The 24,743-nt window shown below is 45.0% G+C and overlaps 1 protein-coding gene across 8 annotated transcripts in view; it reads left to right on the forward strand.

Moving 5' to 3' along the window:
• TUB (TUB bipartite transcription factor) overlaps window positions 1–24,743 on the forward strand; it is a 193,143-nt gene that overhangs the window by 115,099 nt on the left and 53,301 nt on the right. For 2 of the 8 annotated variants that reach the window (XM_061610315.1, XM_061610317.1), the window contains exon 1: window positions 5,394–6,064. The exons of the other annotated variants lie outside the window; for them this stretch is intronic. In XM_061610315.1, the coding sequence (XP_061466299.1) occupies window positions 6,059–6,064 (6 nt within the window). In that variant the 5' untranslated portion in view covers window positions 5,394–6,058. Of the gene's footprint in view, window positions 1–5,393; window positions 6,065–24,743 lie in introns of those variants that run through there. 8 annotated transcript variants of the gene reach the window in all.

The raw sequence follows: 24,743 nt of genomic DNA on the forward strand, positions 1-24,743 counted from the left end.
AGATAGTAGCCAGAAGTGAAATTGTTTAAACAGTATTTGCTGCTAAGTTTGTGCATTGTTGGGGTTTCCTAACAACTCTCAGCACACTTCACAAACTACCCTTCCCAGAATGCCTTGGGGGAAGCCAAGACTGCTTAAAGTGGAATAGTAGTGGAATACATGTTTGTTGTGAATGTGACCTGGGAATGCCCATCTGGTCCCTTCGTGATCTATGAAGCATTTAATGATCTGCCCGCCTCTCCCTTCAGCTGCTGCTCAAAGCAATGGTTCCTGGAGGTTTCCTTCACATTTCCTGCTGGCCTCCTTCTCCTGGTGATCTCCCATCCCTGCTGTTCAGCTGATTTGGAAACAGCAGAGCAGTGACGAAGATGGGCTGCTCCTTCAGTTTCCTGCTCTGCTATGTGGAGTATGTGCAGGTGCATGCCTGTGTGGTGTGTATGTACATATGTGTGTACTGTGTGTGAGAGAGTAGGGGCGGACCCACTATGGCCATGCCCACCACTGACATGCGGTCCCTAGAAGGATGGCCATGAGAGAATGTGGCCTTCAGGTTGAGGAAAGTTCCCCAACTATGTCCTAAGAGTTGGCTAGTCAGAATATCAGCCCTGGCTACTCCTTTATGATAACAAGCAGATCACAGTGTGAGTAGTATGATGGGGAAACTTTTCATGCAGCAAACTCAAATAAGTATGTAAACAAAAAAACTAGTAACCTTTGCCTGACATGGGTTCCAGTCCTCTCCCTCTCCCCAAGCTTCTTTGCTGCAAAAATTCAAAAGAATCATTATATGTTATGTATGGTTCTATATGAGTAAAGAAGCTCAGTGTTTAAAACAGGAATTACATCTGTCTTGACTCCCATGAACGCTGTTTTGTAGAACATGGTGGAAATCCAGAATGGTTTATGTGCTTTTAAGGGTTCTACTGTTGAAACTTCAAAGTTCTTGCTGCTCAGATACATTTATTCGGCACTGCAATTATGTGCTGGAACTTCAGGCTATAGTGCAAAAAGAGAAAAGCACCCTGGTAGAAGAGGCTGTTCAAACTTCAGCAGCTGCCAGTGGCTGAATGTGCTTTGCTGTTTTCGGCTGTTAGCATAGCGTCTGTGAAAATATGCTGGCCTGCTGCCCTCACTAAGTTTCCCAGGAGTTGGAGATCAGGCTTTTCAGCTCCTGTCATTCCAAACTGAAAAATAAAGCATTGCATATCCCTAATGCTATTTTAATAATGAACAATATTGCAGATGCATCTCTGGACTGCAGCTGGTGCCCATCTTGTCCAGCCCTAATAACTTTACTTTGTGCTTGGGCGTACTGTTCCATAGCATACTTCACACAATGGCTAATCCAGTTTCCGTCTGTCCAGTTCAATGCCTTGTATGATTTCATTCAGTCACAAAAAAGTAACAATTTGAAAATCAAAATAGGGACTGACTGACTACAGTTACATTCTGCCACCGTTGTATAAGTCAACTTTTCTAGGAGGTATGAGTGTTGTAAAAGCGGCCACAGCAAGGGAAAAAATGTAACAAGGCTGGTAATAGTGTCTTGTAAGTTCTCCATATGATGTCTGAATTTATCTTTTACAGCTGATATGGAAGCCCAGATCCCACAGGAGTACTTGTCTGTTGAGCAATTTTGGTTCTGTTAACTTCAGTGAAAATGAATTGATAAAAATTCAAGTTGTTCATCTTAACTAGGTGAGAAATGAGACTTCTACTTAACCAGGATGGAGAACCTTTTTCAGCCTGATGGATGCATTCCTGTATGGACAGCCTTCTGGGGGGCTGCATGCCAGTGGTGACTGGGGCCAGAGGCAAAGAAGAGAGCAGGGCCTACCTTTCTGCAGTACACTGAATTTCAACTACAAAAATGCCAGAGGCTTCTATACACCCACATACCTACATTTAAGCAAGCAAGAGGCACCACGATCATGGTTTAAGGACACAGTTTAGTCAGGCAAATAGTCCCAAGGAGCCCAGTTGTTCCCCAGCTGGCAGTTGCAGTAAGGAAGGGGCCGGCTTGTGTAGCTGTGGCAAGTTGAGCAGGCTCTAGCCAGCTGGGGAGGACTAGCCTCAGAGGGAGGCAATGGGAAACCCCCTCTGAATACCGCTTACCATGAAAACCCTGTTCATAGGGTCGCCATAAGTTGGGATCGACTTGAAGGCAATCCATTTCCATTTCTTTAGTCAGGCAAAAGCAATTGAGAAGGTGCGGAGCAGAGTGCTGAGGGCATGACCTTGGGAGAGGAAGTGTGGCCTGTGGAGAGTCCCAAGGGCTGCATTTGGCTCCTCATCCCTGGCATAGGTAGAATAACTTCAGTTGACACAGATTATGCCATGGTATGCATGCCATGATAGGAGCATTTGCCTTATTCATGAAGAAGTCCGGGCATGTGCAGCCATGTGTAATCATTTGCAAAACACAGCCAAACAATTAAGCTGCAGATTTCAATTACAAATTGCAGGAAATCTTATTTTGGCTACATAAACAGTACAATTTTGGGAAATAAACATAACATTTAGAAACGGCTTCCCACAGTGCCAGGAACAGCATAATTATAACTGGTGGTATTATAAATAATCTGTGGGGTTCTCTCCTCTCCCATCTAAATGACAGAAATGACACTAAATTATCATTGCAGTAAATGTACTGTGTGTCTTCACTTGAGCGGATGAGCTGAAGCATCCTTCCCACTCCAGCCTGTTCAAGCATGTTTGCTAAAAATTATAAAGTTGCTAAGTGTTTTTCATCAGAAGTTCATGTTGTAAAGAAAGAAGGTCTTCTATATCTTTGCATGATATATAATGCATATTACTTGGTAGGTTATTATTATATTCTCCATTTTTATTTATTTTTCATAATATAAATATTGCAAAACACAAACTAATACTAAATTATTCCAGAGGGTTTCCTAATGTTAAAGAGAGCAAGAGAAGAAACGGACAAAATAAAAAACCTAAATTGGGGAATTTCTAAATTATTCTGTAAGTAGATTTGTCCTTATATCATTTTAATACTCTTTAAATTATATTGTTGCTTGAACTTTAACATGGAACATTGCCATCTCTGGTTATATCGCTTCTAACGCTGTATTTTCAATATTTTTATTTTGGGTTTTGCAATTTCAGTATAAAATAAACACATACTAACTTGTTAGAGTCTATTGACATATTTATATTACCCTTCTCCATTTTTTTTTGTAATAAGATACTTGCACTTTAAAATTCTAGGCCAGATTGTATTTTCCATTCATTTACTTGCTCCTTTTTCCAGTATTTTGCTATGAATATTCAAGCTTGGATATATAGTGGCAAGCTTCAGAAATAAGTTTAGGAATGTGACCTAGGCTACAATCTAAGTACATTTATCTGGTAATAAGTTCCTTTCAATCAGCTGGATTAACTTTAGTCATAATCTGTTTAGGAGGTGTGGGTTGGATGTTTTTTCCTCACTGGACAAAATGGATTGGATCTAGGGTTAGCCACACTTAAAGTAGACCCATCAAACTGGGATGGGCAGAGCAAGCCTAATGGGGCCAGCCAGCCTGGGGTAAGATACATCACAGTTATATCGATGTAAGTTACACTGCATCTTAACTGTTTCTGGTTAGGGTGGGTGGCAGCAAAATGGGTCCTCAGAAGATATGAAACAAAAGCAAACCTAGTTCAAAGAACAGAGCCACAGACATGTCTGTGGCATCCATAGCAACACTGCCCAATGTCCAAGACTGCATTGCCCACTATGCAGGCAGCCACACATCCTCTCTCTGCTAGCAGCAAACACACATGATGTCTCCAGTCCCAGCCCCACATAGCGATCCCACTGAACAACCCCCTTCACACCCCTGTTGCACCCCAAGCCCACGTGGAAACAGACGAGTCAATAGCCCTTTATTACAAAGAGGTAAACAAAGCAACATACATACAGAGCCAGATATAGCAGCACTAGAGATTCCCCTCATCCATTTGCTGCAGAGTGGATGGAATGAGCCCAGCCATGGGAAGGAGGAGCAAGTGGCAAGAGGTAGATATGGGAGGTGGAGGGAGAGCAGTGCCCTTAGTGATTGCACACTGAGGCAGAAAGCAGAGGCCCAGCAGGCAGTGAGTGAGCAGGGCAGACCATACCTGCAAGCACCAAGGCCGGAAAGTTCTGGTGCCAGAGGTGATAGGATCAACAGAGGTGTTGCCATGCCCTCCCCACAGCAGGACAGGCACTACCAGCAAAAAGCCCCTCTTCACCCACATCCACATACCATCTCCCTATCCTGGGCAGCTGTCATAAGCACTTGCAGTTTCTCACGCAGGAAGGGAGCCAGCTGAGGCACCTCTTCCATGACGGCGGCCATCTCATAATACCCAGTGTCCACTGCATGCAGGGGCAGAAGCCAAGTCAGGTCTCCACCTTTGCACCTGCAGACTGAGTTCTGCATTCCCACCCCACAGGTGTATGTCCTGGACCAGCAGGAGTGGAATGGGGAAGAAACTTGCGTGATAGCCCTCATGCTTTGTGACATGGAGTATACGCTAAGGAGCAGTTCCTCATGTTGTACTCTTGCCTGCAGGGGTCTGTGCATGCCAACTAAGAATCCTGTGCTGCAGAAAATTTCTTTGAGCCTACCTTATCTGGCTACAGTTGGGGAGCTCACTTTTTTCACAGTCCTCCACCAGCAGATACATTACTGGATGCTATGGCCCAATAGTGCCAGAAGTTCACCCTCTTGGTTCACTTTCCTGGAGCATGGATGCAGGCTTTCCCTTGGTTTTGAGGGTTCCAGATGGGACTTTTGTGACCATTATGGGGCTCCAGAAGAGGCCTCACCTCTACTACTATCATCATTGGTATGGTGCCATCGATATGGCGTTAATGTGATAGTCACATGTGATGCCTAAGGGATTTTTATGTATGGGAATGCCAGGATGCCTGGCAACATCCACAACTCCCAAGTATTGGAGTCCTTGAACTTGCTGACCCCAGGAGCATGGGTGGCCCTTGGGTGGAGTGGGGCCTGTGGAAGTGGTGGGGATGCTTAGAGACCACTGCTGTCCTTTCTGCTTTTTCCTGCTTAGCTGCCATGGGGTACCCTCTGAGGAGTCTCATCCTGATCCCATGCCCACTGACTAGAGAGATTTCTTTTGATCTGTTTAACTTCACTCAGGCTTGCAGATGAGACTTCAGAATTATTTTTTGATGGCCTTTGCCACAGAACAGATTAGGACCGACTGTAAAGCAAGGTTTTGTTTTAGAGAAGGCATCTTTCTATTACTTATTCAAGTTAAGACACATTTGCTAGATAGTGCTGGAGGACATTCCTCAGTAGGGATGACTCCTCCTACTGGTCGTGACAGGCAGGGTCTCTAAGCTTCTTTGTAGCCTCTCCTGTGGGAGGAGTCGTCCCTCTCTCCAGACCGGCCCTGCCTGCGGTCAGTGAAGGTCTAGAGTTAATCTCTCCTCTCTATTAGAGCTTCTTTCTTTCGCTTTCTGATTCTTCCTCTTAGCGTTTTTTCTTATGCTAATTTTCTCCTCTCCTTACATTGGTTTTATTTCTCCCTGCCTGTTTCCTTCTCCTTCCCTACCTTCACTCCGTGGGGCTGGGGTTTGTGAGGCTAGGCTGAACCCGGCTGGGTTCACAGGCATCGGGAAGGAGGCCGAAGAAGGGCGGAGCGCGGCTAGCTGCAGCATACCAGCGGAGCAGCAGCCGCCCAGATGGGAGTCTGTCGCCTCGCTCCGCGGAGCCGCGTTTCTGCAACCCTCGCGTTCAGCGGGATCGCGGTTCCTGGCTCCCCCCCCCACTTCACCAAAGGCTTGCCTCGTCGTGGGAGAATGTCTCAGCAGGGGGTTGAGCGGCGCCCGCTAACGCGGCTCGCCTGTAAAGTGATTCCCGCGCTTTTCCCTCAGCGTCAGGGAGTCAAGGCCGCCATATTATGGCCTCACCCGCTTCCTCTTCGCCTTCCCGCCAAGAGCCCTGCCACGTGGGGGAGGCAAGGGACCTAGAGGACTCACAGCAATCAGTCTTCTCTCCGTCCCAGAGCGTAGACAGCAGGGGGATGAATCTCCTAGATGAAGGTATGGATGTTTTCCCCCCCTACTCTGTTTCCCAAATTTATGACCTGGGTTAAAGAGCTCATTGCTTCTGAAGTCAGTGGCTCTCTCTCACACACACGTAAAAGTAAGAAGCGCAAACATTTGAGGAAGCGTCCCCACAGGGGAAAGCGGAGGCGCTTATCCTACTCCACAGGCTCCAGCAGGGAGGACAGGCATGGCAGCTCATCTTTAAGAGACAGCCACTCCAGGTCCTCTTCCCTTTCCAATCAAGACATGAGGCGGGGGGGCTCTCCCCACCCTCCTACATTTTACACAGTGAGCCAGCTAAGGATGCACCCAGGGGTGAAAAGGAGCACCTGAGTCATAGCGCGTTGGGGGGGGTAGCAAGGCGTTCCTCCCCACAGACTCATGCAGGTCCCTCATCCTCAATGGTTCGGGATCGGCAGGCATAGGCACAGTCGCCCAGGCAGGCTCCTGTGCCACAGGTGGTACTATCAGATTCTGAACTACTTGAGCAGGACAGGGAAGAGGGGGAGCTTTCGGGTGAGGAAATAGAAGTCACCCAGATGCAACCCAGACTCTTTGCTCCAGAGGTTTTTCAGCCGCTCCTTTCCAAGGCCTGCAGAGTGCTACAACTGCCAGAGGCTGAGGCGGGAGGCGATGCACCCACTCAGTCAGCCTCGGCAGGTGCAAAAAAGGCCTTCCCCTCCATGGACACTAAGCAGGTTTCAGTTCCCTTTCCCCAGGCGTTTGATGACGTGTGGGATGCTGAATGGTCATCACCATGCAAACCAAAGCCACTTGCCAAGTGGGTAAAGAAACATTACGTCTTTGCCGACAGGATCATAGCAAGACTGCGTTTTCCCACAGTGGACCCGCCTATTGCTGCTCTTGCTAGCTCTGCAGTGATCCCAACAGAAGGGGAGGGGGGGGCCTAAGGACCAGTGCGACAAGCGAGTTGAAGGGGCTCTTCGCAGGAGCTTTGAGGCAGATGTAGTAGGCTTCAGAGCCGCAGCCACTTCCTCAGTTTTCTCCAGAGCGGTTTTTATGTGGGCTGAAGAGTTTGGGGCATGGGACGATGTCCCAAAATTTGTAAAGGATGGGTTAAAGAAAATGGCGTACGCCTTGGCCCTGTCAGCCGACGCATCCATGGATGCCCTACAGTTTGCAGTGCGCTCTATGGCTGCCTCCACTGTGGCACGGCGTAACATTTGGCTCAGGCAGTGGCCTGTGGACTCAGAGTCACAGACCCGCCTCACTGCCCTACCTTTTTCAGGTTCTAAGCTGTTTGGGGAGCCTCTAGAGGCCCACCTGGTGGAACCTAGGGACAAGAAGAAAGCACTCCCTATGGCCAGAAGAGAGGAACGGAAGGGCAGGCAGAACCAGTTTTTTTGTTCCTCAAAACAGCTCTCTAGATTTTGCAGTCAGCATTCCAACAGGCTTCGCTGGGGCAGACAAGACAAAGGGGGTGGACATGCTTCCTCCTCTAAACCGGGAGGCACCCCATTCTCCTCAGGGAGGAACCAGAAGGGAGTCCAAAAGGGCTCCTCCTCCTGACTGGTGGTTGCCAGAGGCCTCTCGCGGAGCGGGAACAAGGCTTCTAGAGTTTGCCCCCCGCTGGAGAGGCATCACCTCAGACAAATGGGTGCTGGACACGGTGTCCATGGGATATGCTATAGAGTTTCTTCGCATTCCACACAACCGGTTTCGACCCACCCCAAGGTCTCGAAGGCCGGAGAAGCACCTGCGCTACCTGGAAGCTATCCAGCACCTGCTGAACATCTGGGCAATAGAGCCAGTAGTTCCCTCAGAGAGGAACTCAGGGGTATATTCAATTTTTTTTTCTTAGTCGACAAAAGGAATGGCTGACCTCTGTGGACCTCTCCGAGGCGTATCTACACATTCCAATCTGCAGACAACAACAGACACTTCCAGTACAGGGCCTTGCCGTTCGGCCTTTCCTCAGCACCAAGGGTTTTCACCAAGGTACTGGGGGTTCTGGTGGCACATCTCAGAACAATGGGGATATGCGTGCATCCCTATCTGGATGACATCTTGGTGAGAGCACCATCCTGGGACCAGTCACACACAGGTACCCATCTCACTGTATCATGGCTCCAAGGGCTGGGCTTCATAGTGAACTTGGAGCAGAGCATGCTGACCCCATCCCAAACTATTCCGCTCTTGGGGGCGATCCTGGACGTGCAACTTTTCCGCATGAGGCTCACCGAAGATAGGGCTTTGAGACTTCAGCTGTTGCTTCAGGAAGCAGTTGCTGCACCAGCATTGGACCTGATGAGGCTAGCTCGGCTTTTGGGGTCCATGGTGTCGGCATACGACCTAGTTCAGTGGGCCCAGTTTCACTCAAGAGCTCTACAACAGATCCTTCTGCCCTACCAGGAGGCAATTCTCCTACAACACAGACGCTCGGTCTCCGTGCCTCCAACAGTACGGACAGAGCTCCGGTGGTGGCTGGAACCTCAGAGGTTGGCCCACGGAGTCAGCCTGGAAGATCCTCCACTCATAATCATGAGCTCAGATGCGAGCTTGTACGGATGGGGGGCTCACCTGGACCACAGTGTAGCCCTGGGGGCATGGTCTGCAATGGAGGCGGAGCTCCATATAAATATACTGGAGTTATGGGCCATCAGACTGGGGCTACAGGTCTTCGCCCCAGAGATCAAGGGGAAGCATCTCCTCATACGCACCGACAACTCATCGGCGAAATCTTATGTCCACAGACAAGGGGGCACGAGATTGAAGGGCCTAATGCTCGAGGCGGAGCGCCTGTTCAAATGGACGTAGAGGCATCTTGCCTCGCTGAAGGCCGAACACCTGGTGGGCACAAACAACTTTGTAGCCGACTGGCTCAGCAGGACAGCCATCAAGGAGGCAGAATGGCAACTGAACCCAGAAGTTTTCCAACAGGTGGTGCGCAGGTGGGGAGAACCAGTAGTGGATCTCTTTGCCACACCCGCAAACACACAGCTAGACAGGTTCTTCACAAGAAATCCGTGTCACCAGGCTCGGCACAAACGCACTAGTCACACCGTGGCCACAAGGCCTCCTGTATGCCTTTCCTCCGTTTGGGCTGATACAACGCACGATCCAGCGGGTTTGGACCTTGAAGGCAGAATTTATTATAGTAACACCCCATTGGCCTCGACGTCCCTGGTTTCCAGACCTACTGAACATGTCAGTCAAGACACCCTGGCAGGTACCCTCTCGAACGGATCTTCTGATTCAGGGACCAGTCTGCCATCCTCGACCAGAGCTGTTCCGGCTAACAGCTTGGAGACTGAGCGGTTGTGGTTGAGCGGTAAGGGCTTTAAGGGGAAAGTGCTCGACACGCTACTGGCCTCGCGTAGACAGTCCACGAACTGGGTTTACTCGTCCACGTGGAAGGTTTTCTTGTCCTGGTGCTCTGCAAATACAGTGGAACCTTGGTCTCGAGACATCAGGGGTCCCCTAGGGTTCCTCCAGTCGGGCCTAGATAAGGGTCTGAGTGCGACCACAATCAAGAGACAAGCTGCAGCTCTTAGTAGCATTTTGTTATGCCTGGGGGGGCCCCCGCTTTCCTCCAACCCATTCCTTAAATGTTTTTTTTTAAGAGGGGTGACGCTGGTTTCCCCATCAATGATTCACAGGTTTCCAAACTGGAACCTTACCTGGGTGCTGACGGCGTTGACAGGACCGCCATTTGAACCGATGGCTACCTGCTCTCTGAACCTCTTGACATTCAAAACAGTTTTTCTGGTTTCCATTACATCGGCCCGCAGAGTTTCCGAGTTGGGGGCATTATCTTTGGACCCTCAACTGTACGTGTTCCACCAGGACAAGGTGGTCCTCCGACCAGACCCGGCATTCCTACCTAAAATCAATTCTGTTTTCCATAGGTCGCAGAAAGTGGTTCTCCATTCTGCCCTGCTCCCTCCTGTGCCCAGGAACATAGGTGGCACTCACTTGATGTGAGGAGGGCTCTTTGTTTCTACCTGGATCGTACCTTAGAGTTCAGGAGGTCTGAGGCCCTCTTTGTGGCCTTCTCTGGGAAATCAAAGGGGTGTAAGGTAACAACCTACTCTATCTCACGCTGGCTCAGAGCGGCTATAGCACATGCATATGAAGCTCTGGGTAGGGAACCTCCATTGGGTACCACAGCACACTCAATTAGGGGGGCAGCGGCTTCAGCAGCGTTTAGGGGGGGTTCCCCATAATGGATATCTGTAGGGCGGCTACATGGGCTTCTCCACACGCTTTTATCAGGCACTATAAAATGGACTCATTCTCATCAGCTGATGCTGCATTTGGCAGGAAGGTGCTCCAGAAGGTGTTGCCTCCTAGCTAGAGGAATCCCACCCGGAGTCCTAGTACACTGCTCTGTCATATCCCTACTGAGGAATGTCCTCCAGCACTATCTAGCAAAAATGGAAATTTTACTCACCGTGAATTTCTATTTGTAGATAGTGCTGGAGGACATTCCACCCACCTCTCATTCCTCTGCTTCAACCTTCTGGAGCGGGAGGGGGAGTGGGGGAGTTGGGGCTTCTGCCAGCGCCTTACATTTGCACACGTTGTTTAGTATTGTGTGTTTCCCTTCATGTGTGACCTGTCTTCCAGCACGTTGGTTCCGTGTTGGTCTGTCGCTTTTCTTCAGCTTCTCCTGGTATAGGCTTCCACTCTAGGGACGTCTGGGAAGATGTGGATATGGGGCCTGAGGAGGGTTCCTGGCTCTGTCAGTTCGGTCTGGAGAGAGGGACGACTCCTCCCACAGGAGAGGCTACAAAGAAGCTTAGAGACCCTGCCTGTCACGACCAGTAGGAGGAGTCATCCCTACTGAGGAATGTCCTCCAGCACTATCTACAAATAGAAATTCACGGTGAGTAAAATTTCAATTTTTTCCTTCCTGTTGTTTTAAAACCACTTGTAATATCAAAATGTGTGCCGTTGGACAGGAAGGCTATCTTGGTATGCAATTAAAACTAGAATCTTTCAAAACATATATTTAATGTTTTTATTTATTCTACTGCATGATGTGTTCCCCCCTCTTCAGGAAATCAGCAGTCCATGCTATTGCAATTTATGTTTCTTCCCCTTCTTCCATATGTTAATTAAAAGTGTTCCACACGAATGAGTTGTCGGGCTAAAAAGAAGCCTGCTCATATGTAGAATATATGTGTGGTTTTAGTTCCTCATGATGAATTTCTTTAATGGTTGCTTCTTTTGCTGAAAGGCCCCGTGACAGATGAGGTGGAATGATTCAAATGGCAATTGCATTAATAGATTAATAAAATATGAAGTTGTGCAAAGGAATTTTTGGACCATGGGGAAACACTGATTGATTAAACACCCTAAGAACAGAGACCATAGTAGAGTAGTTTCCAGAGGAGGAGATATATCACTCTGTTGTAGCAAAAACAACAAAGAGTCTTGTGGCACTTTAAAGTCTAACAAATTTATTATGATGCTAAAATCAGATGAAGTGGACTATGGTTCGCAAAAGCCTATGGCGTAGTGCATTTGTTAGTTCAGGTGCTGCAAGACTCTTTGTTGTCATAAACTAAAGTATACATTTCAGGTCTCATGTTATAGAATTTAGTAATCATACATTTTCATAGGAATATAGGAAGCCACCTTACACTGAGTCAAACCATTAGTTCATCTAGCTCAGTGTTGGCTACACTGATTTGCAGCAGCTTTACAGGGTTTCAAATGGGGCTTTTCCCCAGCTGTACCTGGAGATGCCAGGGATCAACCCTGGGGCCTTTTACATGTAAAGTGGATGATCTACCACTGCGCCATGGCCCATCCTCTTTAGAAAATGTTATAATGTGATTCATGTGTACAGTTGTCCAACCAGGTTCTATCAGATTACTATTACTTGCTTTATAAACATCCAATATAAATATGTGTATTCTCAAAGGTTACAAAGGGTTTAGCTTTTGAAATTACTAGAATATATTTTTGTGAATAAGGGATAACTTACTGCTGCTCAGGACAGACAGAAGATGTTGTGAAGCAACCATGAAGTGATTTTGTTCTTGGTCATTTGAATGATATTGAGCTTTGTTTAAAATGGCAAGATTGCAGTACACCCCATGCAGACAGAGAATTGACCAAAAGGTGGAGGTCCAGGACTTCTTGATTGATTAGATTGATTGGTTTATTTTTATCACTGTTTTTTATGGTTGAATTAGTTGTGTTGAGATGTATTGATATGGTTATGTGTTCTTGATATCTGCAGTTGTTTATATTATAAATTTCAAAATGTCATTTTTTAAATTATTCATATACTGTAAACTGCTCTTAGGCATAATCTGGTGGGAAAATGGCATGTGAATAAATTACTCTAGCCACTTCTCTGAAATGTATCACAGTATTCCAACTAATGGTAATTACCCCAAAACTACCTCATAAATGGCTGCAGGGGTGGGCCAGGGAGGTGTGGGGAAAACAGCATCATGGGCCAAATTAGGACCCTGCCGGAGCTAATTTGGCTCATGGGCTGGAGGTTCCCTGTGCCTGTTTTGGAGGATTTACCTCCTCAGTTTTTTGCTTCTGTGAAACATTACATTTGAAAGTGCCTATACAATTTGCAGTTACGGCAAGAACTGTTGTGTGCATGAGTGCACGTACTGTTCCATACTGCTTCTTTAAACACATAATGCTCATTTGAGAAAGCATTATGTAGTTGTTTAAATGATGAACCTTTTTCAAATGAAAGACACACATCCTACATATCATTTTTAAAAATTCTCAGGTGGCCGTGTAAATGAGCATGCAATAATGAATCTTATCCAGAATAATAAATGAGAAATTGTTAGTTTTATTCCAAGAGGACTACATTCCTCTGTATGCAGATGGTTGTCTAGGAATTGTAGATCGTTCCAGAAAACCATGGGGGGAGTGACTTGTGTTTGCCAGGCTTACCTGCTGTAATTTTCACATGCCCAACAAACTACTGTTGAGAATAAAATGTGGTTTTGCCATAAGTTCAGTGGGAAATACTGTTTGGGCAATATAACATCAAGTTAACACGTAGTTCCTAGGGCTGTCACTTGATTCAGGAAAACTTAGGTGAGTAATCATTTGAGTTTTTGTAAATTAATTTAGTAAATCAATAAGATATGCATAAATCTGAGAAAGATTATAATTGAATATTTATTGATGAAAAATGAGAAATCTAATTTATTTATTTATTTATTTATTTATTTAATTTAATTTCTATACCGCCCAAAGCCAAAAGGCTCTCTGGGCGGTGTACATAAGAGTAAAACAGCATAAAATACAAAAACATAGAAATAAATAGCAAACTCAACAGAACAAGTAATTAAATAGCATTAAAATACAATAAAATACAATAGCAGCAGTCCAGCAGGAAGGGTGGTGGTGGTGACCGCCAGGGGAAGCAGCACAGCAGCAGCAGATGACGAGGGGCTCTCCCTCCCTGGCAGCGCAATGTTCCTCTTCCTGCAGGCAGAAGGTCTCCCAGGCCTCTCAGCCAGCCAGCCAGCCTATATATCCCTCCAAGGAGGGACAGGTGGAAAAGGTTAGCTACAGCTGGCTGAGTACCTGGGACCTGGTCCTAATATGATTTCTCTCTAGCATCTGACATTCAGAGATGTCCTTCACACCTGCTTCAGTGCCACCTTAAAAGAGCTCCTTTTCAGCCTGCCACCAGACTTTCTCCTGCTGTTTCCCCCTCTGCTCCAGTTTCAGGGGTGGCAGAATAGAGAAAATGGGGGCCACTCCACTTGTAGATGAGGTGTCTGGTGTGAGACTGCTGCTGTGCCAGCACTACTGCTGATGGCATCTGCCTCTTCAGGTCCCACCAGCTCGGCTAAGCTCACCCTGAACACCCCCCAGCTCTGCCACAGCCCCTATGTATGCTGCATAGGGGCAGGCATCACATGTGTATGTGCACACACACAGTTTCCTGGAAGAGTTCAAAATAGAATGATGTTTTAGTAAGATGAGTTAGGAACAATGGCCAGTGAATCAGGCCCAATCTTTTAATCAAGCCCAGCAATTTTAATCAGTTTCTTAGGCCATTTAATTACTGAGACAACAGTAATGATTGCAGTGCACATATTGAAATATTGCAAGGAGCCCTTCTTTTTATATTAGGATTGCCATCTTGAAAGAAAGAACTCTTAGAAATTGCAAAAAAGGCAGTTTCTGAATAAAATACAAGTTCAAACAATGGATAAATGAATTCCAGTTGCCTAGAAAGTCATGCTATCTATCCTTTGTTGCATCTTTATATAATTTCAGTCTGTTACCCTACTTTTGAACAGAGCCTTTCCTCCACTTCTGAGTGACCAGAAAAATGATTGTTATATGTTATAAAATAGAGTTAGGTTTCTACCAGTGAAAGTTATGGGGAAATGGGGGAGGAGTAAGAAGAGAATGACGTCGGTCTTCATAGAACTAATGATGCTGTTGCAATGCATCAGTATCCTGCTGGCCCAAGAATGAAAGAATGATGTTGTTTTGCTGAATGTTGTTTTCTAGCTCAGGGTCTTGAGAATCTCCAAAAGGAGAAAGATTATAAGTTGTGGGGTAGCCTTTTGTATCCTACTTCTTACATTTTTAAAACTTATTGTTTTAGTTCTTTATAGGACAAAATAAGCACTTTGAATTTTGTTTAGAAGAGAATAGGAAACAGACTGCATCCTACCCTTCACCTTACGCTTAACAATAAAATAAATGGCATGATAGGATTGGGAATTCATGTGGTGTTTTTCACCTTATGAAAAATACTCTTGGAAAAATATTGGCAGGCCTATTAAGTTGTTCAGTTTTCTTTTTTAGATAAGCCAGTCATTCATGTGGTTTTTTTGTATTTCTTGATGATATTTTATGTTGTGTGACACATGGGTGGTATCTAAATATTTTTGTAAATAAATAAATAAATAAAATACAGTAATCAGAAATAAATCTGACCAAAATGAAGTTAATACCATGACCAAGTAGATGAGTACTATGTCTCTACTGACTAGTTTTAAAAAGAAAACAATAAATTGGTGGTGAGTTTGTTTTTCATCAATTATGAACGGATTCATACTGATATCAGAACCCCACATATACACTGATTTACATGTAATGTGATATACAAATTACAAAATATAATTAAACTTCATGCAAATAACAAACTTAATTAAGATTTACACAGTGTTAGTTCTTTTGGTGACAAGACAGCGAATGGTTCTTAGAATGTTTCACTGTACCTATCACTTCCATGTTATTATGGAATTCCACTAACATCAAGCTATCTTTTTGCCAATTTGAAATTTGTCCAAATTTGTCTTGCATAAGAAAAAAGAAGGTGATATGTGGGCAGCGGCTATCAGTGAATACAGCACAATTGGAATTTTATTCCAAAACAAAGTTTTAAAAAGTTATTTTATGTATTTGTTAAATTTATATCTCATCCTTCCTCCCAGAAGGCGCTCAGGGCAGCATAATAGAGCATAAAATATTATAATTACCGTTGTTAATTAATTCATTAAAAAGTGAATGTGTTCTTAAATAACAACAGAATTGGGGTTTCAGTGGAATAATGTAGGTCTGTACTCCAGACCAAAGTTAAAAATAAAATAAAATAAAGTTAAAATAAAAAATAAAGTGGCTTTTTTGGACTTGCAGATGGATTTTCAGTAGTTTGATACTGAGAAAGAGGGGCATTTATATGTGACAAGAGGGGCATTTGAGCCTCCATTTTTCTTTTTTGTTTTTGAATGCCGCCAAAGTGGGTGAGAATCTGGAAAAAAAAAAGCAAGCTTATGTACCAGTCCAGTGCAGGTTTTACAATCATGCTGGAACAAATTTAAAACAAAGCTGATTTAAGCTTCATGTATGAAAAAACCCTGAGCTAGTTTGTCTGTGGAAGGAAGGCGGTATGATTAAAACAGCAGCTTTCTGTTTGGATGCTTGCAGTTCATAAATCTGTAAACTTTCTCTTGAGATACAGGTATATGCTCTGCAAGCTGCTGTAAGCATCTGACAGAGAGGGTGAGATGAGAGAGAGTCTCAAGTCTGTGTAAAGCAAGACCATCTGTCCTTGAAGACATCCTTAAAATGTGTGGGGACAGACTGTGGTTAATCGGTGGGAAGGACATAACACTCCAAACATGCTCAGAGGCACTTTTATTGATGATTGCTTCATACGTTCCATGGTTTAACTTGGGTATTGAAAAGAGATTCCTGGGCTGAGCCTTGGTGACCACAAATTAAAGCCAGTTCAGAAGACTCACAAAAAATGGTAATTTGAAATAATAACATTTTTCTCAGACGCTGTACATCAGAAGCAATATTGAAAAAGACCCCGCTGGGAGTAAAATAAATGAATTTACATTCTATGAAATCTTTGCTTCTTCTGTCTCAGCAATATGCAAATTTTGTAGAGAGATGATTTGTGTGGCTGTCAAAATATTATATCTTAATTTAGTGCTAAGTTGGGGAAAATGACTTCTTTTTGAAGCTGTGTTGTAAAAGCAGACTTTGACAAACTAAATATAGTCCAATGATGTATCACTTTACAAATGTGTTAGGGCATTGCTCTAGTTCGTACTGTACTTCCATTGAGCTTTGATTGTTTAAGTAGGTTTGAGTATAGTTCGCACATTTGTTCTGTCTTTGCTGTCTTTAGGGTTTGTAACATTCTTTGAATAAGAATCACTGTAATCCAAGAAGTGCTGATGTCTGTTCACATTACTCTTTTCTCACCTCCGTGTCTAGTTTGTGGGTAACCATGAAGGACTTTGGACTGTGTAAAATTCAGGCACCCCTGTGCTGCATCTAGCTTATGAATACTTTTTACTCTTACTCCCTTTTCATGTCAAGGAATTACTTCCCTTTCTTGTCCAGATGCTGTGGAATCTTCACCATCCAGCTGAAGAGAACCCACACAGTACCATTCCCAAAGCAATTTGATTGGTACATCTTGTTTCTAACTGAATGGGTGAGATCCAACATTGTGTGAGTGGGTATCTGCTTGGGCAACAGGGCTTTTGTCTCCTCTCCTCCTCCTTACAGGTTCCCATGTACCCCGCATCTGCTCCAGACGGTTCAATGACCCTCTGGAGCAGACTGGGGGGAGGTACGGGAGGCGGCAAGGGGGAGAAGAGGAACGGAAGTCCCATTGTGCAAGTGGATTTCCATTGCGCAAGGCAGACATCATTGGATGTTGCCCAGTGTTCCCACTGAGATGGGATTCACTTCTAGGCATGTAAGGCTTCCCCACAGAGATGTGGGGATATAGTATCTGTTCTCTATTAAAAATATAGTTCTACGATCCAAATGGTAGCTGTCAAATGGGTACAGAAACAAACACCTCATTAGACTTTTGTGGTTCACTAAATAAATAAATAGCAGCCACAGTCGTGTGTGTGTGTTTTTTGTTATCATGGAGGTTTTTTGTTTAACATTTTGCTCCCATTCCAAATTGGTTCCCTCCATCCCTTGCTATTTGACTCAGCAAGAAAGTTATCATAAAGGAGAATAAGGCTGCAATCGTAACTACACTTATGTGGGAGCAAGCCCCATTGAATTCAGTAGACTTTTCTCAGTAGAGGTGGTTAGGATTGAACTGTAAGGCTATCAGTGATGGCAAGTCACAATGGCTATATATTACCTCCAGGGTCAGAGGCAGTGTACCTCTGAATACCAGTTGTTGAAGATGATGAGCAGGAGAATGCTGTTGTGGGCATCCAGCTGACCACTGTGAGAACAGAATGCTGGACTGGATAGACCTCTGATCTGATTCTTATTCTTATGTTCAGGACAAAATGGAAGTGATGCATTAATTCATCTATTTTCTTCATACACATTTATTTCTATTGCTTTTTTATCTCATTCCTGAGTGCTATAATGCCAGCTATGCAAGTGTAAAGTAAAGGACTGGCACTGAATCTGATCAAACATTAGTTCAATAGACTTTCTTGGGGAAATCTAGGCAAATAATAGTTTGGCTCATTTAACACTGGACAAAGTACTCAGGTGTTCTTTCATGAATAACCCATTGTTGCGTATTAGATAATCCCCTCACTTCTTATGTATAGATTGGATTGGTCATCTAACTCTTGTCAGTGGACCAAGGATTTAGCTCTGATTTTAGTCTGTTGTATTCTGCATATTTTTAGGGAATTCCTGCATATGGGAACTGGGTGTACTGCTTTCACTGTATCTCATATTTGCAGCCCACATTATAGGGTGATTTCAGCCTGTACTGTTCCCCCAGTATGGCAGTGAACCTCACATGGTTCTCTTGTAGATGAGGGTGGGCCAGTTTGGGAAGAACTAGTGCCTGCCTTTCCCTTCTCTGGAAACATCCTGGACTTTGCTAGCTTTCATTATTGCTTTTCTTCCCAGTAGTATGTGGCCCTGCAGGAAAGGTTTCCTTGATAGAAAATCCTAATTACAAACCAACAAATTTATGAGGAAAGAGACTAGAATAATCATACATGTCTCTGGGGATTTGGTTGCAATTAGTTTTTATAATCAACTCCTTAGAATTGATGAAGCAAACTGCAAGGTTTTGACTGAGGCCCTTAGTCATGAGCAGATCTTTCCATTCATTGGCAGCGTGATCTATGAGAAAAGTGAAGATGAGCCGGCATGTTGACATTTCAGTTCTCATTGCTGCATGGTGTGATGTCCCTGTATTTTAATATCTGTAAATATGGTAAGTGCGGGTTTATTAAGTGATATATGGTAAGTGACTGAGTAAGAGTGGGGAGTACATGGGCTAGAATGCTGGAGAATGCTGTATGATGATTGACTGAGCGTTTGAGTGGCTGAAGGTATAAATGAGAGGATGACAGTTGGTCCAGGGTTCTGTTTTGTGGGGGAGGTCGGTTGGTTGTGGAGTGTGGATTGGTTGTGGGTTGGATTATATTTGGCTGGTATTTAGGCAGAATATATAAGACTGGAAACATAAAGAGTGACACTAAATGAAACCATACATTTATTGAACATTCCTAAAGTAATCTTGTTATTTCCTGGTGTTATCGAATAAATACTTTTATTGGTTTACCAAAAGCCTGATCCTTGACTGGGGATACACAGACCAGAAGGGAGGGCAGGGTAATTACCAAGGCTGGAGGGAAACAGTATCAAATAAATGGCAGCAGTGAAGGGAGATATTGTAACATCGTTAAGTATCCAGAGCAACCCAGGATTGTATGCTTTATAGACAAAGATACAAGGGGGGGGTGTGGACGGCAAGGGCACCCAGACACAAAGTTACAATAAGCCATAGGGAGACTAGGCGAAGTCTCTAGCAGTATTGTTTACAGGGAGTGGCTGGTGGTGCTGCCTAGCAGTGGGATCTTGTGAGATCTGTGCTAGGGTGTGCTAAAGAAAAATAAAGTGTGATTCTGACTGCTGGTAGCCACGGGTGGGAGCCTGACAGGTGGTGCCAGTGAGAGGAACATTACACATGGCTCTCAGAATAGAGTGTTGCTAAGAGGCCAAAGTTGTTGCTTATTCAGATGTCAGTATCAGGAATGGTGAAGGAAGAGAGACAGCTGCTTCTCTCCTTACTGTGTCCCTTGTCTGATTTACAAGTGCAGATTCTGTATATTAATCCCAGCCGACATATACTTGCATACTGAATTCATCCAATACAAGACTTTGGTATAAAGTGCATCATAATGATTCAAGGAACAGGCCCTGTAGTCAGCATTTCAAGCAGCAAACTAATGAGATATAGTGCCGTGAAAAAATATTTGCCCCTTCTGATTTTCTGCATTGTAGCTTTTTTGTGGCAATGAATGTTGTCAGATCTTGAACCAAACCTAATATTAGAGAAAAGGGAAGCTGAGTGAACAAACAACACAAAATATTGATACTTATTTCATTTATTAAAAAAAGTTAGGCAACACCCAATGCCCCTGTGTGAAAAAGTAATTGCACCCCTGTTAACTCAACCCAATGAAAGGGATTATTAGGGGCAAAAGTTTGAATACCTTGGTAAACATCAGGCCTGCTTTGGGCCAGCCCTGCCTAATACAGTCGGGCCCCGCTTCTCGGTGCTTCACTTCTCGGCACTTTGCTTCTCGGCGCTTCGCTAATGCGGCGGTTTTGCATTGTGTCCATGTCCCATATGTTCAGCGCTTGTTCCGTTTTTGTGGTGATTTTGCGGTATGACGCGAAGAACTTGGAAAAGAGAGACGCTGAGTGCACAAATTGATGGTGCTCGATGCCCTGAGTGCGTCGTCAGAGCTTGGAAATGTTCCTTTTTTAAACTACAGTTGGGCTGATGGGAGTTGTAGTTCAAAAAAGAAACGTTTCCAAGCTCTGACAATGCCCTCAGCAGCTGAGTCTGAGAAGGGCATCCGGCATCATTTTATTGTCGAGGGAGGCGGTGGAGGGAGAGCGAGTGTGCGAGCGAACAGGTAGGGGGAGAGTGAGCGGGCAAGGGGGGACGAGCTAGGGAGGTGGCAGAGAGCAAGCGAGTGCATGGGCAGGGGGAGGGCGAGCGGGGAAGGGAGGACGAGCGAGGGAGGCGGTGGAGAGCATGCAAGCAAACAGGCAGGGGGGAGGGTGAGCGGGCAAGGGGGGACTAGTGAGGGAGCCGGCAGAGGGCAAACGAGCAAGCCAGCAGGCAAGGGGGGACGAGCCAGGGAGGCTGCGGAGAGCGAGCATGCAAACAGGCAGGGGGGAGGGCAAGCGGGCAAGGGGGGATGAGCCAGGGAGGCAGTGGAGGGAGAGCCAGCGAGCAAGGGGGGGATGAGCCAGGGAGGTGGCGGAGGGCAAGTGAGCAGGCATGGGCAGGTGGGCAGCTCCCTCCCTGTGATCCGCAGCAGGGAGCCTGCTACGGAAGGGGAGCACTACTCCCCCACCATAAAGAGGGCAAGCGAGCGGGGGGGGAGAGAGCGATGCACGGAAAAGCGGAACATCGATCAGCTGTTGTGGGGGAGCTTCAGGGGCCAAGCACTGCCAGCTGGAGCTCCCCGCACTACAGCTGATCGATGTTCCACTTTTTGGCAATTTTTGCTTTACGGCGAGGGTCTGGTCCCTAACTTGCCATATAAGCGGGACCCTACTGTATAAATCTGACTAACTGTGGCCCTTGCCATCAGATTGAAGTTGTCAGCACACAGGTTCCAAAGCCACATCATGCCATGTTCAAAAGAAATTCCCGAACACCTCTGGAAAACAGTTGTTAGTGCATATAAGTCTGGAAAGGGTTACAAAGCCTTCGGCTCCACTGAACCACAGTCAGACCCATAGTGACCAAATGGAGAAGGTTTGGGACAGTAGTGAATGTTCCCATGAGTGGCTGTCCTGCCAAAATCCCTCCAAGAGCAAGGCATAAAATCATCCAAGAAGTCACGAAGGACCTCAGAACAACATCCTGGGATCTGCAGGCCTCTCTCGCCTAAGCCAAGGTCAGTGTTCATGACTCCACCATCAGAAAGACACTGTGCAAACATGGGATTCATGGCAGAGTAGCAAGGCGGAAACCACTGCTCACTAAGAAGAACATGAATGCTCATCTAGAGTTTGCCAAAAAGCACCTGGATGATCCTCAAGAGTTCTGGAACAATGTTCTATGGACAGATGAGTCAAAGATGGAACATTTTGGGTGACATGGGCCCTGTTATGCCTTTCAAAAATCAAACACTACATTCCACATGAAGAACCTCAAGCATGGTGGTGGCAGAGTTATGGTTTGCGGATGCTTTGCTGCATCAGGACCTGGATGACTTGCCATCATTGAAGGAACCATGAATTCTGCTTTGTCTCAGAGAATTCTACAGGCAAATGTCAGGCCATCTGTCCGTCAGCTGAAGCTGAAGCACAGCTGGATCATGCAGCAAGACAATGATCCGAAACACACAAGCAAGTCTACATCAGAATGGTTGAGCAACAAGAAATTTAAAGTTTTTGAATGGCCTAGTCAAAGTACAGACCTAAACCTCACTGAGATGTTGTGACAGGACCTGAAAGGAGCAGTTCATGCTCGAAAACCCACAAATGTCACTGAGTTAAAGCAATTCTGCATGGAGGAGTGAGCCAAAAGTCCACCACAACACTGTGAGAGACTGATCAGGAACTACAGGAAGTGTTTGGTTGCAGTCATTGCTGCTAAAGGTGGCGTAACCAGGTTTTGAGTCTAAGGGGGCAATTACTTTTTCACACGGGACATTGGGTGTTGCTTAATTTTCTTTAATAAATAAATGAAATAAGTATCAAAACTTCGTGTTGTTTGTTCACTCAGGTTCCCTTTTCTCCAATATTAGGTTTTGGTTCAAGATCTGACAACATTCAGTGCCAAAAATAAGCAACAACGCAGAAAATCACACAGGGCAAATACTTTTTTATGGCACTGTAATAACAAAATTCCTAAAATGATCATCCAACAATACAATAGGAAGAACAAGTTCTACCCACCCCCACTAAAAGATGAGCACTACAGTAGAGGCTCAGTTAGCCAACAAAAGCCTGGGGAAATAAAAATGTCTTAGCTTGGTGCTTAAAAATTGACAGTGATGATTGGCAGGTGCATTTCCCTAGGGAAAACATTCCACAAACAGAAGGCCACCACTGTGACCCTCCAGATGCTATTAGACTATAACTCCTATCATCCCTGACCATCAGCTGTGCTGGCTGAGGCTGATGGGAGTTAAGAGTACAACAATAACTGGAGGGCCACAGGTTCCCAGCCTTTGTTGGGATCTTTGGGATCCCAAAATGGCAACCTTTCTAGCAGCTGGTACAGCAGTTATCACTTGGTACAAAAACAGTGGAATGAAGGAAAATGGATAGACCAACCATGAAAATTCTTTCCTTATTCTTCCTGTCCTGGTAGCTTTTTCTTGTACATGCCAAGCAATTGCCTGTCATGCTCAATGTCCCAAATATCTTATCGTTGGTAGATCTCCAAAAGTCCAGGTGGAGTGTTTGAAGAACAGGCTGATTTAGATTATTGGGAACTATGTATATCAGTGGCCTTTAAGCACAACATTGAAGACTAGCACCACAGTCTGCAGACATTCAGAAATGCAAAAAAAGTCAATTTGGAACTGATCCCTTGCCATATCCTGTAAGATAATGAGTGTGTGGGTATTGGATTGATGGGACAGTTTTTATTTTTAGATTTGTAGTTCCAAGAGCATCCTTCCACTCCTCTGGCATATTGTTCCAAGTCTTTGTCAGAACTATGTCACATGAGCACAACTTCTGCTGATTGCCTGGTAGTCCATAGGGCTCATTGGGTGACCTATGGGATCTGTGTAGATAATGTAGCCTACACAAGAAAAGGCACACTGGGTCTTCTGAAACACTATGTCACAATTTTTGGGGTCCTGCTTGCCACACTGTGGGAGGCTAATGTGTGGATCACATTAGTGATTACCTCACAATCCTGTGTACGTTAGTGTACCTCACAACCCTGTGAGGTAGCTTAGAGTATATTCTATTCTCCTCAAAATATTAATGTGATATGTACTGTTGGCAATTTGCTTAGCAGGAGCTGGCATGCAACACTGCTGCTGTTTAAGACATAATGATAGTGGTCCCATCTCTTTGTGGTATTGCTTATATCTATCAATAACTGAAGATTTGGAGGTTCTCTTCCCCCCCCCTTTCTCTCTGCATGTCTGCCTTTTGGCCTTGTCTCATTTGATTGCTCTTTTCTTTGCAGAGGGTAAATCCAACTTCTGCGGCAGAAGTGGCATAACAACACTGAACTCCTAGCACAGAAGGGTTTGGCCTATAAGGCAAAATGGAGGTTGGAATTTATATGCCATGTGTCAGCACAGTGCTTGTCTCTTCAGGTTGCTACTGCTGTTTCAGAGTAAAGCACCACAATAAAAAGCAACCAAAAGTGAAACTGTTTTTCAGTCCTTACAACACTTCCAGGCATCTATCTGTACTTTACTATGGCAATATGTTGACATTTGAGTGATCTTGTGTTTTGTTCTAAAAGACAGAAGTCCAGGATGAATAGTTGCCTTTCTAAAACCCTTCTTTCTTTTTTAAACGAATACAGTCCTATTCAGCATAATACTACACTTCTAAAACACCTGTTGAGACTTTCCTTTTAGGAAATACACTGATTACAGGATCTCTGTCAAATCACGGATGAAGCAACGTCTGCTGCCTGCTTGAGTAGCACCCTTAACATATTCTAAGACAAATTTAGCTAACTGAGAAGATATGACAGCTGCTAACATTTTATTTGTTTATTTATTAAATTTATATCCCATCTTTCCTCCAAGGAGCTCAAGGTGATGTACATGGTTGTCCCCTCCTTATTTTAGCCTTGTGTGGTTAGGCTTAGAGAAAGTAACTAGCCCAAGGTCACCGAGTGAGCTTCATGGCTGAGTGAGGATTTAAATTCTGGTCTTCCAAATCCTGGTCCAACTCACTGGTCATAACCCCACACTAGCACCATTCTGCCATACAAGATCTCATCCTGTGTCCCACATAATTGCCTTTTTGACTGTCTGCATTCTGAGTAGTGGCAGTTCTCGGCAACAGGAGAGCTCTGTACCCCACCACTTTTTGTGCTTCCCAAAAAGGTAGGATAAACCTATGGGATGGGTGAGATTCCTCCAAGTTCTTCTTTGCATTTGCTATTTCCATGGCAGGTGGCACTTGTGTTCCTCCTCCAGCCATGCAAATTATGGGGAAGATCCATATTGGGCACTTTGCTCCAGGAGAGCCACTGCCCTATCAGGGAGGGCACAGC

The sequence above is a fragment of the Rhineura floridana genome, chromosome 2, assembly GCF_030035675.1.
Source record: "Rhineura floridana isolate rRhiFlo1 chromosome 2, rRhiFlo1.hap2, whole genome shotgun sequence".
Lineage (NCBI taxonomy): Eukaryota > Metazoa > Chordata > Lepidosauria > Squamata > Rhineuridae > Rhineura > Rhineura floridana.